This window comes from Typopeltis vanoorti, chromosome 2 (assembly GCF_054136105.1).
Source record: "Typopeltis vanoorti isolate ZY-2024b chromosome 2, IOZ_Tvanoo_1.0, whole genome shotgun sequence".
In the NCBI taxonomy this organism is placed as follows: Eukaryota; Metazoa; Arthropoda; class Arachnida; order Uropygi; family Thelyphonidae; genus Typopeltis; species Typopeltis vanoorti.
The window spans coordinates 145,080,079-145,099,806 of NC_143550.1; the positions used below are offsets into that span (position 1 = coordinate 145,080,079).

General features: G+C 35.1%; 1 protein-coding gene across 1 annotated transcript in view; it reads right to left on the minus strand.

Annotated features, from left to right (window-relative positions):
• The window catches only part of nop5 (nop5 ribonucleoprotein), a 216,245-nt gene that overhangs the window by 66,296 nt on the left and 130,221 nt on the right, over positions 1-19,728 (minus strand). The window contains exons 8-10 of the mRNA XM_090408601.1: positions 16,117-16,262; positions 12,838-12,964; positions 12,572-12,735 (exon numbers count right to left, since the gene is read on the minus strand). Of these exons, the coding sequence (XP_090264727.1) occupies positions 12,572-12,735; positions 12,838-12,964; positions 16,117-16,262 (437 nt within the window). The remainder of the gene's footprint in view (positions 1-12,571; positions 12,736-12,837; positions 12,965-16,116; positions 16,263-19,728) is intronic.

The following is a 19,728-nucleotide window of genomic DNA, read 5'->3' on the forward strand; positions in this document are numbered from 1 at the left end:
GCGTTTTATTGGCCATGGTCTTAATGATCAATTTATGAGCAGTGGTTTTAACATCCGATCTCCTAAAGCGTCAAAATAGGAGTGTTATGTGATCCTTTGCTGCTTTGAACCCACCAACAGTTTTTTGCATTTTTGATACCTTAAGTTCTGTTTGGCATTTTTTCCCAGAAAAGGCTGGTTTCATCCATATTCCAAGCTTGTTCACGAGTGTAACCTCCATCTTCAATTATTTTAGCAAGTTTTTTTGGAAATGCTTTAGCAACTGCTTCATCTTTAATTTTTATATTATGAAGAGCATGTCTTTTAATAAACTTAGCCAGCCAACGATTGCTTGCATGAAATTCATATTTTTTCCTCGATTGAGATGAAGTATCTGGCTGCAGTTTTTTAATCTATTCATAAAATCTCAATGCTGATTGCTTGATGGAATTTCCATCAACTGGCATTCTTTTTTGTACATTATCTTCTATCCACATCACTAAAGCTTTTTCGGTCTTTTCTAGAACAACATCTCTTGTGTATGATGATAATTTCATACCAGAACATACTGCTTTTCTAATAGCCTCTTCATTTTTCTTTATAGATCTGACAGTTGATTCACGGACTCCAAAATGCTTACCCACAATTGTCGCACTTTCCCCAGTTTGAAGACGATCTAAAATTTGAATTTTTATATCCAAGGAAACAGCTTTCTTCTTCTTTTTTTTTTTTTTTTTGGTTATTGGCAACATCATGTGAGGGCTGGATTAAAATCTTCGGTTAATGAAATGAAAGTTTGAAAATTACACATAGCTTACCATTTATTATTTCTTGGCAAAATTATTAATTTTATAACGCGATTTTTATTTTGATTTCACTTAAAAAATGCAGTAACTGTGTTGTCTACTCAAACACCAAATTCAAACTGCTAAGAACTGCTTTTTTATGCGCAGTCAGTTATGTAATTCGGGGAATTCCCAATAAATGAAATTCTTAAAACTTTAGAATTTTCTTAATTGAAACCGAGAATGCGATTCTACAAAATTCTCAGAATTTTCTTGAATTACGGATTTTTTCCTAACTTGAACTTTAAGTCTGTCGCGTAAAAAATATCATTTTTGATATCCCAATTCGCGTAAAAAAAATTTACATAAAAAGAGGTTTAGGTGTATATACAAGTTGCCCAGTCGTCAAGTTACTTCACACACAAACTTTGTTTGCTTACACTTGGATAAAGGATTAAACCAAGAATATAATTTCCTGGCATCTTTAATTTATACATTAACCAAGTGGAAAAACTTTAAACATCTATCTCTAATCTGTAGTAATAAGGTGTGACACTTTTTGGCAACTTGTATATTGAAATGACTTCTGCGTTACTTTAACTCGTATACAGTGGTTAATGACTTCATATCAATTGCCTTAGTATCCCATAATGCAAAGAACATATCCTTACAGACATGCATAATGCTATGCATTATGGAAAGGGTCACTATCTAGACCGGTTCCAACCTTTATTGAGGAGGTCTCATCAGTGGGAGCCATACTCAGACTTCTGCATTACTCCAACCTTCGTATCACCTCTGAGTCTAACTTCCACTGATGAGACCTCAATAAAGGTCGAAACTGATCTGGGTAGTGACCAGTTTCGACTTCTTCCTGATAATGTATAGCATTATACATGTCCATAAGGATATGTGTTTTGCATTATGGATACTAAGGCAAGTGATGTGAAGTCATTAGTCTCTATATATCAGTTGCCCAGTCGTGAAGTTACTTCATACTGCTTCATACTTAAAAATGAAAACTTTGTTTGCTTCCACTTGGATGAAGGATTAAATCAAGAATATATTTTATTGACATCTTTAATTTATTCATCATTGAAAGTTTATGACTTTATTCAGCTTAAAGCCTAGTCAATGCATGGCAGCTAAATCTCCTATGCACATCTTCCCATCTGTGAGGCCCATTGGTGGCCTAAGACATATCTCATGGCCAACAGGCATTAGACTATCAGAGTGGAGAAACATATGAAGGAATGAAATAATGTGATAGGCATCAATGTGTGGCACCTACAGCTCTCTGAGGAAAGGCTAAACAATGTCTGTAGCACATGGTATCACTAGGTGATAGATGAGGTTCATCACCTTATGTGATATACAACTACTTTCCTAACCAGAAGTTTGAAATGACCAAAAACCATTGGATTAAAAAAATATTTCAGTTTACTTTACTAATTTTTTTCCATCATACAATATGGAAAGGTCCATGTTGTAAAACTGGTTTGAACACCATCTTGTATAACAGCTAAATTAGTGTTTTGACTAATTTCTTTCTTATTCCATATACATTTATTCAGCTGGCTTCCTACCATACCAGCTTTACTAATTCTGTTGTCTATTTCCATATTTAATTTACTATCTTCACTAAATACTGTGCCTAAAGAGCTGAAATGTTTTACTTGTTCTATTGGTTCACCATTCAGGATACAGTTAATGTTTTCAATGTTTCTGCCTATTTTCACTGTCTTTTTATTGCTAATTTCAACACCAAATTTATTACAACAGTTATTCAATTTAGTCAGAGAAACCTGCACTCTTCTTCTACATTTAATTAGGAATATAACATCATCTGCATAAAGTAAAGAGCTAAGATTAACATCTTCACTTTTGATATCACATTTAATACCACTTTCCTTCATAATGTGATCCACATACATGATGAATAACAGTGGAGATACCCTTGCAGCACACCTGACTTAACATCAAACCATCTTCCCTGTACCTCTTTCATTTCTAACTGCTGATTTACAACTCAAACAGAGACTATGTATTGCTTAATATATTGTCCCATTTACACCATATAACTGGAGTGTCTTGAACAACTTTCCTCTTGGCACCTCGTCATATGCCTTTTCCAGATCAACAAAACTTAAAAACAAATCAGATAAGGTGAGTGAGTGAGTATGAGATGACCAAGTGCAGAATCTAGTCTCTAAAGTAAAAATATTGAGTAGGGTAGTTAAATTCAGGAACTGAAGGCAGATGGGGGCCTAAAGGTTTACTGCAGTGTCCATATACTAATGCCAGAAGTATCAGGAACAAGAGGGAGGAGAGTTTTTGGCATTGGTTAGTGCAACCTCACCAAAAGTTATAGGCATTAGTGAGAATTGGCTAACAACAGATGATGTAGTTACAGGGATAGAATGTGAAGGTTTAGTATTTTCAGTTAAGATGGAGAAGATAGGATGGGGGGAAGGGGAGTACTGCTGATGATAGCAGATGAATTGCATCTAACAAGAATAGGAGATAGGCAGGAGTGTGGATGTCCATTTGAAGTAGTCTTGTGTGATACGAAGACAGGAAGACAAAATATACAGTTAGTTGTTGCTATAGGCCAAGGAGTTCCACGGATGAGCTGTAAGACATGCATCTTCAAATTAGTACGGGTCAAGTGATTATTATGAGGAACATCAACTATGAAGATATAGACTGGAAAGAAGAAAGATCACATGGCAGGAATGAAATGGAATTTATACACCTACTAAGAGATAATTACTTGAGGCAGCATGTGATGGAGGGGACTAGGGGTGTGAGAGTATTGGACCTGATCACAGGATCAGAAGAGCTAGCTAAGCAAGGTGACCACACTGCTTCCAATTGGTAAAAGTGACTATGCAGTGTTGACTTGGGAGAGTGTACAACATGAGGAATATTCTGTCAATAAGAGAGTAGGTAAGGATGTTAGTAGTGTATGGGAGATAGTTAAGGGTAATCTAGAGGAAGCAGTATTAAGTATACCTAGGGTAAGGAGAGTTAATCGGGTAATATCATTAAGCATGAGCTGCAGAAGAAGAAAATGCTATGGAGGGTACATAAAGAGAAAGGTGACCAGCACAATGAACAGTACAAGGTTCAGGCAAGAAAGGTGAGCAGTATGGCAAACTCAGATTATGAGAAGAATTTAGATGAGCAGGCCAAAGGAAATTTCAAAGTTTTTTTTTTGTTATGTGACAAGTAAGAGGAAGAATGATTATGGAAGATTGACCTTAATGAGTAATGGTCACAAGGTGAGAGAGGCAGATAAAATAGTTGAGTTACTAAGTGACCACTTTGCAAGGGTATAATCATCCTAGTGAGGTTACTGCATTAACATATGTGACAGACACTAATGTGGGAAGAGAGGGATGAATTGGAGGTTCTTAAGATATTGCAGAATCTCAATATAAATACTGCTCTGGGATTAGTCGGGGAAGAGAAAGAAGTCACAGGGTGCTAAATCAGGTGAATATGGCGAGTGATCCAACACACAAACTTGGTTTTTGCTCAAAAACTGTCTCACAGTGTTCGAACAATGAGATGGTGCATTATTGTGCAAAAGTGACCAGCTGCCTGCATCACGATATTCATGCCGTACATGATGAATTCTCGCTATCAATCGCTTCAAAACTTCTCTTTCTTACCACCACTTCACAAAAAATAAGATTAATGTAGTAATTTATTTAGGCATTGCATGGGAAGTGAAATATTTAAGTATCTTTATTACAAATATCCAAGTCTTTCAGATGACACACAAAGAAGAGGAGAAAAGAATACAAGAACACCAGCCCTACATCATCAATGGGAAACCTGAGAATCTGCCCAGGCATATTGTGGATTAAATACCAATCACAATATCTTATGGTCTGAAACATGACTCTCTATTGGTGTTGCCATAAATTAGAATGTTTATTTAAAGGAAGCAACAAAGGTCTGTTCCATTGTCCAAAATTAAATTTGAACGATTCATATTCAAAAAGCTTTTTAAATAATTACAATTAATAATAGACCAATTTCACTGACTTCAATTCCAGGCAAATTGATGGAAAAAATGATACTCCAACATTTGAATTAGTATCTAAACAAAAATAGTATACTACCACATTTTTAGGCTGCCTTTAGGAGAAATCACTCGACAATCAACTTTTCTACTTAACTCAGTTCAATTCAAGATAACTTCCAGATCAAACCTGCCAAATCTACCATCACAGCTTGTATAGATTTTAGCAATGCCTTTGACAAGGTGTGGAGGCAGAAACTCAGAAATGAAAGACATTCTGCTGTCTGAAAAATTATTGTATGGGATAAGCAGTGACCAAACTGAAAAGTGATGGAAAATATTCAAAGAAATGCAATCAGGAATATATATATTAATATGTGAAGCAGAAAAAAATCATCAAAAAACCTGAAACGTGGAAAAGTGGCTGTAGACGACCACAAATGCTTAAATAAATATAGAGAATTAATTATAATTGAAATTTTCATAAAATGTTCATAATTCAAACTAGCTCCTCTTCTCTAACTTTATAGATCTAGCAGGAAGAGAAGCTGGACTATTAGTTTTCAGTAATGTTCTAACATAAATTGTTTATGTAAACAATGAACATAAAAAACGGATTAAAAAAATTATTCTGGGATTCATTTACAATCTCTGACTTGAAAGATGCCTTGGAGAGACTAGATATAAATAAATCACATGGACCAGATAACATGCAAGGAATTATGATCAAGCATCTTCCTCATCTAGACCTACTTCACCTATACAACAATAGCCTAAAACAAGGAAAAGCTTCAAAAGACTGGAAGACACATTTTAAAGCCTAACAAACCTCAAGATAAACCAGGAGGTCATCGACTGATTCACTGACTTCAATTCTCCACAAATTTTCTAACCCAGTCAATTCAAGATAACTTCCAGATCAAACCCACCAAATCCACCATTGCAGCTTTCATAGATTTCAGCAATGTCTTTGACAAGGTGTGGAGGCAGAAACTCTTTTCCAAACTGGATTTATGACTTTCTAAGAAATAAAACAATTCAAGTTAGAATAAATAACACCTTTTCCAAGAAAGTGAAAATAAGCCAGGGACTCATTCAAGGGCAGCATTTTGAGCCCACTCCTTTTTCCCCATTTACTTAAACAGCTTAGACAAAAATATAAATAAAGAAACAAAGATAGCTATCTTCGCTGATGATTTGGTCCTATTCTCAGCTCACAACTTATAAACAGCAGAAGATCACGTAAACTAAGCCACTGAAAGTTTATCTATATACTGCAAAAATCAAAATTAACCCTACATTTACCACTAATAACCACCTCAGAAAGTGGAGACAAAAGATTAAGCTAAACGATCAACTAATTAAATTTAATGAAAACCCCAAATACCTTGGAGTCACTCTGGATCCATCACTAAGCTTCAATAAACATATCAACCGTGTTGCAGTCAGAGCAAAAATAAGATTAAATATCATGAAAAGTATCTCTGGGAGAGTGGGGAGCTGATGTTAAAACCTTAAAAGTCACATATACCTCTATTATCCGATCCATAATAGCATATGCTTTGCCCATCTGGATGCAAACATCACAAACCAGTTTAGACAAGCTTAAAAAAATTCAGAAAAATACAGCTAGAATCATATGTGGACTACAACTCCTGGAAAAATAGCAGAATTTGAATCCAACCTTATTCCTTTAAACATTAGGTGGCAAGAAAATCTTACTAAATTTGTAGAAAAAAAGAGACAATCTTGCACATCATAGATCAAGTGAACTTTTAAAAAATTGGCAACCAATAAACAGAATAAAGAAAAAAATCAACAATGCATGAAATAATGGAATATAAAATTTCATTGGATTGTCCAAATGAAATCGCCTACCCAGCATTTCCTCCAAATCAAGACAGGAAAAATATACTTATTAATCATGAAATAGGGAAACCATAATCTTTGTCTTGCTAGGATTGAGTCGAAGTCCTCTGTTATTATTCATCTTGTTAACTTTGTTAAGGATTTCTCCTAGTTCTTCCTTCTCATTATAAAGGAGTACTGTATCATCAGCATACTTCAGATTACTGATCAATCTACCTCCTATCTTATCAGAAAAAGCATGGATTAATAGCAAAATTTCTTTGGAACAAAGATCCTGATTGCAGAAATAAAAGCTGAAAATTGTAAACTTTTTTTTTTTTCACCCACAAATCTGTAGTACAACCTCTGTCCAAAAAGAAACCGAACTTCATTGAAAATAGAAGCAACTAGTGACACCACATGTATCTTTTTTGTTGTCGAAAGTGGCAACCTTCATTAGTGTTGTGTCAACTGTTTATATGACATTTGTTTCATTAGAAGCTGAATTATAGTGCCAAGAGTGACAGTGTGTTTTGACGAACGGTTGGAAAACGAGTTTCAAACAGAGAGCTGCAATTGACTTTTGTGTTAAATTTGGTAAAATTTTTACCAAAAAGTATCAAATGCTTCAAAAAGCATACGATGATGAATGCTTATCCTGATGTTCGAGGACAACGAAAAGCAGGCCATCCAAAAACTAGACTGAGTTATGTGCAATTTGTGTGTCCAAAATGTGTGCAATTTCATCAGAGAAAACCCGAAATCATCCGTGGGAATTGATTGAAGATGAATTGGGGATTCCAAAATCAACCGTGCACAATATTTTGACCGAGAGTTTGGGAATCCGTAAATTGAATTTGCGATTTGTTGACCGACAATGAAAAAATGTATCTAATTGAACACTGCAAGGACCTCATTAAAACTGCTCGTAAGGACTCAAACTTCCTTGAAACGATCGTTACTGGTGACGAAACATGGTGTTGTATGAGCCCGAAACAAAGCGCCCGAGTGATGAGTGGAGACCACCAGAAGAGGGGCATCCGAAAAAAAGTCACTTGGAGAAGTCAAAAGTAAAGACAATGCGGATTTGTTTCTATGATTCCAAGGCATTATGCATAAAGAATTTGTTCTGCCTGGCCAAACAGTCAATGGTGAGTTTTATATCATAGTTTTGAAGTGATTGATAGCAAGAATTCGTCATGTACAGCATGAATATCGTGATGCAGGCAGCTGGTCACTTTTGCACGATAATGCACCATCTCATCATTCAAACATTGTGAGACAGTTTTTGAGCAAAAACCAAGTTTGTGTGTTGGATCACTCGCCGTATTCACCTGATTTAGCACTCCGTGACCCCCCCCCCCCCCCCCGACTTCATTTGCCGATGAAAGGAAAGTGATACGACACCATTGAAAAAGTTCAAGTAGCAGTAACCACGACCCTCAACAGTATCCCAAAAAACGATATAAAAAACTCATTTAACGAATTAATTGACCGTGCAAAACGCTATATCAAAGCTGAGAGAGCATATATTGATTGAAATAAATGATTTGAATAATTATAATTGGTCTGTTTTATTTTCTATCCAAAGTTCGGTTTCTTTTTGGACAGAGGGTTTATGTTAGTACCATAGGTGCACTGAGGATTTTTTTGTTTATTATTGCCTTTTATACTAAACATCTCCATGTCTGTGTTTGGAATATTAACCCAATTCCCTTTCGGACTATTGGTGGGAATAGAATTTAACCTGTCGACATATATGGCCTTCTTGGATTATGAAAAAGCATACGATCAAATCAACAGAACAAAATTAATCAATATACTGTAAGAATTGAAAGCTCCACCTCAAACAACAAAAGCAATAGCAAATATAATGGAAGAATGCTATATTAAAATTAAAATTAATAATGAAACAACCGAAAAAATTAAAACCAATAGAGGTCTTATTCAAGGGAGTGGATTATCACCAACATCACCTCTTCAAAAAATTTCAAGAGAGTGGAGGAAAAACAAAATCATAGAATTAAAATAGGAAACAAAGAATTAACTAACCTTTTGTATGCTGACAATCAAGTTATTTTTGCTGAAAATGAAGACCAATTACAGAAAAATCTACATGTATTGAACAAAATAATGGAACAGTATGACATGAAAATCTCAATAAATAATACGAAATCAATAGCATTTCAAGGTAAAGAAATTAAAAGATGCAAACTAGTCATCCACAACAACGCACAAATTTAAATATCTAGGAAATCACATAAGCCCCAAATGGAGAAATCGACATTGCATATAAAAAGCAAAAATTCCTAGCGGTCATTGGAACTTTGAACAGACATTTCAATAAACAGATATCTAGAACAATTCAAATAAAACTATATAAAATAGCCAAACCAATTCTGAAATATGGTAGTGAAACATGGACTTGGGGAGAAAGAGATAAAAGACAAGTGGAAGCTGCAGAAATGAAGAAATAAGAAAACAGTTATCCATAATTAACATAACAGAAGACATTGCGAACTATAGAAAGAATGAATGAGGAGATGGCCAAATATTGCTTGGAAATATTCCCTTTGGTTTATATTTCAAGAGGAAGACCCAGGAGATGGGCAAAAGACTTTTTAAACCCTTGAAAACATTACAGGCAAACAATTGATTAATATAGAAAGCCAAGAAGAACTTCAGGATATACACTAGCAAATTAAGTTATTTAAAAAACATCTTAAATATTTACTAATTAACTGATTTTAACACCCAAACACTAACTAAATACAGTAGATGCCGCCTGTTGTGATCACTTTGGAACAATCACTTTTCGATAACAATAACCAGCTCATAACATTAAGCAAAGGATATAAAAAATTGTATCATTTATTTCAATTTATTGTTATAAACAAATTTTTAATAATCTCATCGAATCTTCTTTTTACCCTCTTTTTACCTTGCGGTGTCGAGGGTTTCTTAATCAACAGACCTCAAACCGTTCACAGGATAACGTGGTGAAGCCCTATGTCCTGTAGTGTTGAGTTCCCAAGGCCGGTTTGCCTGCTTTGCAGGATGAAAACCCCCAGGATAAACTGGGGGGGGGGGGGGGGGGGGACCCTGTTGTCCACGTCCAGCTAACTTGGCTATGGTTGAGGAAGATCCTTCAGCTCCTCACGTCACCGACGGGAATCGAACCTAGGACACTCCTTCCCCAGGCATATGGTTGTGAAGCACACAGCAACTAGACTAACCGAGCGGACTTTCTAGTATTGTCTGTTGTGTGTTTGAATACAGTAGTTCATGAATAAATTGCTCATACTCATAATTAATAAAGAAACACAAAAACCACAGTAATATCTTTAATTAGTAAAAGGACAAATATTTCGTACTAAAATTAATAGTACATCTTCAGTGTCTGTTACAGTAATAGGAATGGAATACAAGCAAAACGTTCGGTGGATCAACTATTAAAATACAACTGTTACTGCATACTAGGAAATAATAGAAAAATAACAAATTTAATCTATTAAGATAAATGGTTTTTAACATAAGATAAAAGTCTCCCAGATCTTTGAGAGAGACAGACAGTCATTTCTATTTAAATTCGGTCGGTGTGAGATAGTTTCACAACTTTCTTTGAATAAGCGTTCATATTTGAATCTGCATCTATGAAGGAGAACAGCTTTATCCCACTGGACACTATGAGTAGAGTCAATACTGTGCTGCACCAGACCAGACTTCAAAAGGTTTGTTATAATCAATATAATATTGATATTCTTTTATTCTTTTTTTCCAAAGAACGGCCAGTTTGTCCAAAATAAGGGACATCGCATTCGCAAATTGTATTTTAATAGGTGATCCACCGAACGTTTTGCTTGTATTCCATTCCTATTACTGTAACAGACACTGAAGATGTACTATTAATTTTGGTATGAAATATTTGTCCTTTTTATTAAAGATATTACTGTGGTTTTTATGTGTTTCTTTAGTAATTAATTTACTATGCCACAGGTTCCTCTTAAAATCATACTCATAATGCCTTTCGAAGTTTGTCACTCTATGTTGCACACACACCGTGACGAAGTATTCGTAGAGCTCCTTGCATCTGGGCATTGGTTGGAGCAGCTTTTAAAATTTGTTATTCTATGCTTGTATTAGGTTCACTTTCTTCTATTAGTTTAAAGTTCTCATCGAAAGCTTAACATATTTCCGACACTGTCATTGTAGCCACCACTTCAACGTTGTTATCAATATCTGACCAATTTTCAAATTCTTCTTTTGACATACCTTCTGGAGTTTTATCAAAAATTTCATTTGGAAGAAGGAGTTTCAGAGTTTGTTTTAAAAAATCCAACATGGGAATTTTTCCAGAAATAAAACCTATAAAAAATCCACCTTTTTGGAAGCAGTTTTTAATAGTCTTCTCTGAGACTTGCTTCCATGACATTGCTACCAAATGCAATGCATCAAGGGAAATCTTTTTTGCAATTGCACTTGCATCAGATTGGTCTTTTATATAATCAAGTTCAGCTATAATTCTCGCATGAACTTCCCTGCGATAATAAGTTTTAAAAGTTCATGATGCCTTGGTCACATGGCTGAATTAATGATGTAGTGTTCGAAGGCAAGAAAATTAATTTGATGTTCTTTAATTTAAGATCCCACTTAACTAACCAATTGTTGAAAATGTCATTAGTCACCCAAGCATTTGCACTAGAACAGTAGTCAACAGGCAAACTTTTGACACCTTTAAAACACCGATGATTTTGACTTTTTCCAATCACTAGGAGCTCTCATCTCACCTTTCATGTTAGCACAACAAAGAACTGTCACTTGCTCTTTTGAAGACTTAAATCCTTTAGTACAGTATTTACATTTTTAAACAAATAAGTATGCACAGGCATTGCATGAAAACAGCGTCCTGTTTCGTCTGCATTGTAAATCTCCTTGGAAGAATATCCAGCAATAATTGTTGGCCCCTTGGTCTTAATCCATGCATCAGCTGATAAAAAATCAGCACTTTTTTCTTCGCCATGAATACACTTGTACACAACATTCTCTCTCTTTTTTCACCTGTTAAACCATCCATCAGTTGTGGTGAAATTTTCTCTGCTCATTGTTTTTGCAAGTTCTAATTTTTGACGTATCAAAGGTCCATTAATCGCAGCATTCTTTCACGAACATTACTAAACCAAATTTTTAATGCTGATTCAACTTGAGTATCCTTTACCAGATCGGGCTCTCTTCCAATCCATGTTCTCATTAGTAAGAGCTGAAGTTTCAATAGTTGATGTTTTTTAAGATCTTATTACACAAGAGTGGTTGTGAAATTTTTAAATGTACAGCTGCAACTATGCTGACTCATTTTAGGCAACTTATCATAGCACTCAAAATTCTTTGCTTTTCTTGAAAAGATAAATTTTTTTACTTGCTTCTGCCATAATACCAAGGACTGTTTTAATGAGCACTTAAAAGTTTAATTCATTTACTGAAAGAGAGCACAAAAATAAACTTGAAAAATCACAATTAGACAGTATTTATAGTCCTGCATTCACCTGGAAGATTTAAAATTTATGGAAAATTAAGATTACCCATCTGCATTGCTTGGGAATTAAAAGAAGATTAGCAAGAAAGTCAGATTTCGACAAATGTTCTTTGTCATATTTTCTCCTGATTAATCCTTATTTCTTAGAATTCTGAGACTCAAAAGGCTTAACATTCGAGGATTCTGATAACAATAACCGGAACTTTGATTATAATAGACAGACTATTTTTAATTCATTTTAAATAGTGTGTTTTGGAACCGACTGATAATATTATCCACAATCACAACAAGCGGATTCTACTGTACTTCATATTGTTATCTCCAAACAATCTCCACTTTATTAATTAAAAACCATTTCCTTCAACTCAAATGATAATTTCAAACACACTTTCTTACCTTGCCTTTTAACTTTGCATTACTCTGTCCTACAAGCTGTGCATGATAAATCAACCCATATTTAGGAGTGTCATGCTTAGTCTTTAAAGCACGGAACAAGGCTTTTTCAGCTCCTAAAATCTGAACAGTTGATGCAGGATGCTTAGCAAGATTTAGCAAGGAACCTAGATTTTATTAAATAATTACTTTAGTTAATAGTATACATTGACTCCCACATTTAATGAACAATGTAACAGTGATAACTAATGAAAACATATTGCACTCACCAGCATGAGAGATCAACCGTGCCCCAACTAGTTCTCCAACTAGAACAGTTAAATTAGGTGCTACTGCCATCATGCGATTCTTTAAGTATTCATACAGTTGTGTTCTATAATTCTGCATTTCCACAACCTGCAAACATCAAAGACTGTAATTACATTGTATTTGCACTTTAGTAGAACAAATTATGAGTATTGCATGAAAAATATTTCTTGAATAACACAAACAAGACCAGTAGGGAAAAAAAAAAAACGTGTTAAATCATGCAGCAAGAACGGAATTACAGTGTGCAGATATGGCCGCAATAAGTTTTACTGTTTATTATGATTTATGGCTTTTCATTATGTTCATCTAGTTGGATTCAATCCAGGTCTTTCCAACAAAAGGTAATGCATATACCGACTAAGCTAGCACTAAGTAAATTCCTGGATTTTGATGTCTTCAAATGTCTCATCTCAACTTCCCTTTCATATTAGGCTCAAGAGCCTGTCACAGCGAAGTAACTTGGTGCTTCTTAGAAACCGGATATTATTTTTGACAATGTAGTTAATCCTATTTTGAATGTGAGCATTAGTATTATTTCCAAGCTGCTATAGAATTAGAGGACTTGGCAGAGCATGCTTTAGACACCCCTTCACACAGAATTACATAGAAGTGAACCAATGTGCTATATAGAAGTCATTACAGATCAGAAAGATTATTTTTAGAGTCAGCCATGGATATGAAGAATTCTCCTAACCTGAACAAGTATGGTTGCATTAATTTGACAAAAATTTGAGAGATTGTTATCTTTTAAGATCAACCACTACATAGTTATAATACTACTTCTTTTTTACATTAGAGCACCAAATTAGGACTTCAGATCTTTCATCTGTTACAATTTGAATTCTTTGACTTACTCATTGTTGCATGTAAACTATAACATGCTGCTTTGTGCTCTGAATATAATGGTTAGAAATGCAGTGAATAAACTTTTTTTTTCCTTTTTTTTAAAAATAAAATAGTACATTTGTTGTTGTTAATACCATTAAAATAAGTTATGAATAATAATCAACACCTGAGCTTGTCTATTAGATTTAAAGAGTGCAGATGGTAAAGAGGTGACAGAGAAAGACAAAACTGCTGAGTTACTGAACAACCACTTTGGCAGACAAAAGAGGACTGATGTGAAGAAGGTGATGAACTGGAGGTACTTAGGATATTGCAGAATCTGAATGCAATACAGCTGTGGGATATCAGCTTACATTTTAAAAGAATGTGCAAGGGAAAAGGCAAAGCCCCAAGAGAATAAAGGAAGAGCAAATTCCCTAGTATAAAGTAGGATCTAAGTGTAGTAGCAAATTATAGACCAATCAGTATCTCAGAAGCGATGGTAAAAGTACTGGAAAAGTTAGTCAAAATGAGAATACACAAACAGATGGATAAGAATGATACTATGTGGGGGGAGCAAGGCTTCGGGAAGAGTCAGCCATGCCTTAGTAATTTATTAACTTTTTATAATAGAGTGACAACTGAGTTGGATAAAGGGAATGGCTACACAATGGTAGGTAAGAGTGTGGTTAGCAAGGCCATGGGGACTAGCTTTTTCACATGGAGAGTGGTGAATGAATGGAATGGGTTGCCTGGGTCAGTTGTGAGTGATTTGTCTGGTAACAGTTTTGAAGAGAGGTATGATGGATATTGTGTTGACAGTTTGTGTCTCCCATGATGAGTCTCAGGACTCCATGAAAGTGCCAATGCAATAATAATCTTTTCTAGCTAAAGTGCACGACTTTACACTTAGCAACTTTCCAGACCCAGATAAATTGATGAATAGAAAAGGATGGAAAATTTTGCTCCTTGTAGACAAATGCAGTGATCATACAGGAATGGTCTTTCCTCAGTGAAGTTTGCTTTTTATTCCGCTCCTGACTTCACATCACCTTTTATGGCAGATACGTGGACGACATTCTATGCATTGGAGAACCAACACATCACCACCTTAGAAGCATCCCTTAACAATTACAGCAACAGACTAAAATTCACCATAGAAACCGAACAGAATTTTTGTGAAGACTTTATATATTATTATTATCCGAGACCTCTAGGGAGTCAGGGACTCATCGAGGGAGGCTATAAATCACCCTAACCAGCTATCATACCGTCCCTTAAATTCATTCACACTACATGCACACACTACCCCTAAAGGCAAACTATTCCACTCAATCACTGCTCTCTAAGAGAAAAACCTAGCTCTCACCACTTTTGTCAACCATCCCCTGATCCAAGACAAGAGTTTATATTCCAATTCTGTATTCTCTAGTTTATGCAACAGACTTTCGTGTGGTATCCTATCAAATGCCTTAGAAAAATCCAACATTATCATAGTGTATCCATTCCCTCTATCCAACTTGGCTGTAACATTGTTATAAAATATGAGCAAATTGCAAAAACATGACTTTCCTTTAGTAACCCCATGTTGTTCCTTGCAGAGTATAGCTTGTTTGTCTACCCATTTCTGTATGCGAGTTCTTACCAACTTCTCTAAAATCTTCACTACCACACCAGATATACTGATAGGTCAGTAATTAGACATCAATTTTTGCACCACTCTTGTACAATGAAACTATCGTACATTCCTGAGCTGAGACTTTAGTCATATAAACATGTGAAAGGTCTAGCCAATTCATCTGAACATTCCTTTAACAAATGGGCTGATATTCCATCTGTTCCTATTGATAAATTTTTATCAGGTTATACAACAGCTTTTCAAACTCATTTTCATGAACCTCTAAACTCTTCATCCAATGTAGCAGTAGCACTGTGCACCATGTTACATACACCTAGTTGATATATCTTAGCAAAAGTGAGCACAGAGGTAGAATAAATGTCCATCTTTTAATTGCATGAAAGTTTCTCATGAAACTTGCTCATTTTCCTGCAAGCTTTTTAGTATGATCACAAACTAACCACTGTGAAGTAGATCAGTTTCAGTTTTGGAGATATAAAGTGTGCTTTAATTTAGTTATTTTCAGAAATGGGCCTTATTGTTATCACTTTAGGACACCTCCACAAAGTCTGAAGATTCATTGTGGGAGACTGCTCCATGCTACACAATTCACATTTAAATAGCAAGGGGATTCCCTTTATTTGCTCTTTCCAGTTGCCAGAAATCATGTTTTTAGGATATGTATGGATGATAACTCGGGGAAAATTATAACATTTATCTAGAAATTAGAAATAACACTTGGGATTTTATAATGTATTAAAAATTAAATAGAAAAATTAAAACTTGCTTAAATCACCTCATTGCAGAGATGGCTGATGTTCATCATATCCTCATCTGAAATTTCAGTTCCCATAGAAATTTCTGCTATATCCTTCACTTTTTTTTCTATATCATCTGGTAAAATTTCAGAAACATCACATGTTGCTGCATTTGTTCTCATTCCTAAGAATTCCATAAAAGGAAATGATTAGCATATTTATACAAGCCTAATAAAGCAGTACATAATAAACAAGTTTAAAATGTTTTGCCACAAAAAAAGTGATATTTATAAATTTGAATGTGCTGAATTTAAACTGATTCCACAATCTTTATTACATAACACTGATGGACAGTGGAATGAAAACCTTATAAAAACTAAAACATAACATTCCCAAAGTAGACAAATCAGAAAAATGTTTATTTTTATTTGCAAGCACCTTCTAGAAATTTCAAAATATTAAGCAATATTCTGCCAGCACACAGAAATTCCATCTTCCTCAAAATTGCTGCTTTCTACCTTCAGGGAAGCGTGCTATCTCCCCTCTTCAGTGCAAACATGCATACTAATGACAGCCCATAAACCCATGGTTAAGAACCTTCTTATATGCAGATGACCGGGCAATAATGTAACATCATTTATTTATTCACTGATTCTTGGAGGTTTCATTATATCACCACTTAATTTATTCCTTTCTGGTTTTAATCTTGGCCTTCACTTTTAATTTTAGTTATGGTTTTATGATCCTAAATAACTCATCGGTGTATTATCTCAGTTTACATTCCAAGTTATAAATTTTCGACTTAGGAAAACATGAACACAAAATAACCCCAGGTCTACCCTAAGGATGTGTGTGAATATGCATTATCTATGTTGAAAGTTTATTTTTCACTTGGTTAGAGTATAATAAATTTAGTTTAATCCTTTATCCAAGTGCGAGCAAACAAAGTTTGCACCTGAAAGTATCTTCAGGACTGGGGTAAGGTAGTGCAACACCAGGACACTCCTAGCAAAGGTGGAGCAAGCTACCAACACTCCTATCTCAGTATCTCCCATAATGCAAAACACATCTCCTTGCAGATATGTCTAATGTTATGCATTAAGGGAAGGGCCACAACCCAGACTAGTTTCGACCTTTATTGAGGTCTCTTCAGTGGGAGCCAGGAACAAGTGGAGATACCAGGCAGAAGCATTAGTAGGTCATCTCTACCTATAGGAGTTGCCAAATGGTGTGCCACCCTTTTTTAATCAATTATTCTGGATTTAGAGAAAGATGTTGAAAGTTTATTTTTCACTGGGTTAGAGTATAATAAATTTAGTTTAATCCTTTATCCAAGTGTGAGCAAACAAAGTTTGTGCTTGAAAGTATCTTCAGGACTGGGATAAGGTGGTACAACACCAGGGCACTCCTTGCAAAGGTGGAGCAAGCTACCAACACTCCTATCTCAGTATCTCCCATAACATTAGACATATCTGCAAGGAGATGTGTTTTGCATTATGGGAGATACTGAGATAGGAGTGTTGGTAGCTTGCTCTACCTTTGCAAGGAGTGCCCTGGTGTTGTACCACCTTATCCCAGTCCTGAAGATACTTTCAGGCACAAACTTTGTTTGCTCACACTTGGATAAAGGATTAAACTAAGTTTATTATGCATTATCTATGTCATATTTTTATTCATTAAATCACAGGAAAAGCCAGTAGTAGCATATGTGTTCAAACACAGGTATGCTCCTTAAGAAAATAAGCATTACTATGTTGTATTGAAATAAAAAATACTATTAGTGGGTGGAGGTTGGCACTCTGTATACATGATGGATAGAAGCTTTGTGCGTAGATAGGAGATGAAGTGTAGATGATGGGTTGTGTGGAGTGCCCTCCCATGATAAGTCCTTGGAGGTGTCATGTAATAATAATAAATGCATAGGAACTAAATGATTTGGAAAGAAATCCATATGCAAACCCAGGAAATACCCTTTTTACAACATACCACAACTCTTGGATTTCTTAATCTTTTAAGATCTAATTCACAAAATTGACTGTCAAAAGTGACAATTCCAATGAAATACAAACAAACTGATTTAAAGATCAATAATGTTACAATTCTCATGCATCCTTTTTGTCAAAACTTTCATAATTGTCCTTATTTATACACCAATAAAAATACTTTTTTTTTTATATTTTAGCTTCAATGTTCTAATTAGAGATTTAACAAAATTTTCATTAAGTCTAGTTTAATGTAGCATCAAGAACCCTTTATCCTCATCTGCTCAAGATTCAAATTCTATCCTGGAACAAAATTCTACCTAGAAAAACAACCTCAATGGATGTCTTTGTGCTAGAGTTGTTTATATATTAACTTTTTTTTTTTAACTTCTAAAAATGTTTCTGAGCAATGACTATTCCTGATTGCTGTTGAAGAAATTAAAGGAAGAGGAATTACATTATTCAATGTTGTTATTATTTCAACTTTTCACCAAGAGATTCCTCAGTGGGATTATGGCACTAACTAAATTACTTTTAGTGTTCTTACCTCTTCATGCTCACATCTTCCTTGTATTTCCTTTCAAGGAAATAATTAGATTATTTACACGTACAAGGTGCTACCCATAGGTTCGAGGGAATTTGACCATAAAAAACATGTCATAACTCTTAATTTTCACCATTTCCTTCGTAGTCCCCCTTGGACACGTATCCAGCAATCACAGGTGATTTTCAATGATTACAGGCATCCATAGAAGTCGAAGTGTGACTATGTTGAGCACCTTCTACAATTCTAACTGGATTGGTAATCAAACAAGTGATGTGTGGGCAGGCACACTGTCATGATGGAGAACCCAATCTTAGTCTCACAAACATCATGAACAGTTCATAAATGATCTGCAAGATAGCCTCATGCACTTTTGTGATGTTTTCAAGCATTGTGCTTGTCGCCGATCATCCAGAATGATCACATTGCTGACAGACACTCATCTGTCCTTGAAGTGTTTGCACCACAAAAAAGTTTTGCTCTGGTTCATAGCATTATCACTAAACATTTCCTTAAGCATTTGATGGGTTTCTACAGCAGTTTTTTTTAGAGGTTGAAGCAAAATTTGATGCAGATTCTTTGCTCTTAAAATCTGCCATTTCAACCAGAGAAGTAAATCACTGAACCACTAAAAGCTCAACATTACAAATATGCACATAACCCAAGAATGCAGTCTTTCAGCTTGCTGGCATACTGATTCACATAGAGTACTGCTTGCCCCTTATAGCAGTGGAAGACCATACTGGTTCCCACGTGCTATTCAAACTCCCCAAACTTTTGAGAAGCACCTCATATAATGAAAGCAGTATTAAGTTCAAGAGTGCTAATTACATATTATACAATGTCTTATCAAATCACACCCATATGAACTACAGAAAAGTTATCATACTGACACTCAGTTATCATCATCAGCTATTCAACCAAGACAATTATACTCAGGTCTTGAAAAACACATTTGTCTGCTCCACCGTGATGAATAAAAATAAATCAGAAGTTTCAGTTTAATCACCAGCTTTATTTACATAATGACATTTCTATTTCACATTTTATGCTGTAAATAGTTTTTGTAAGCTTACCCTATTCATCGCACATATTGGGAAATGCTGCTCGTCAAATACCTGTTT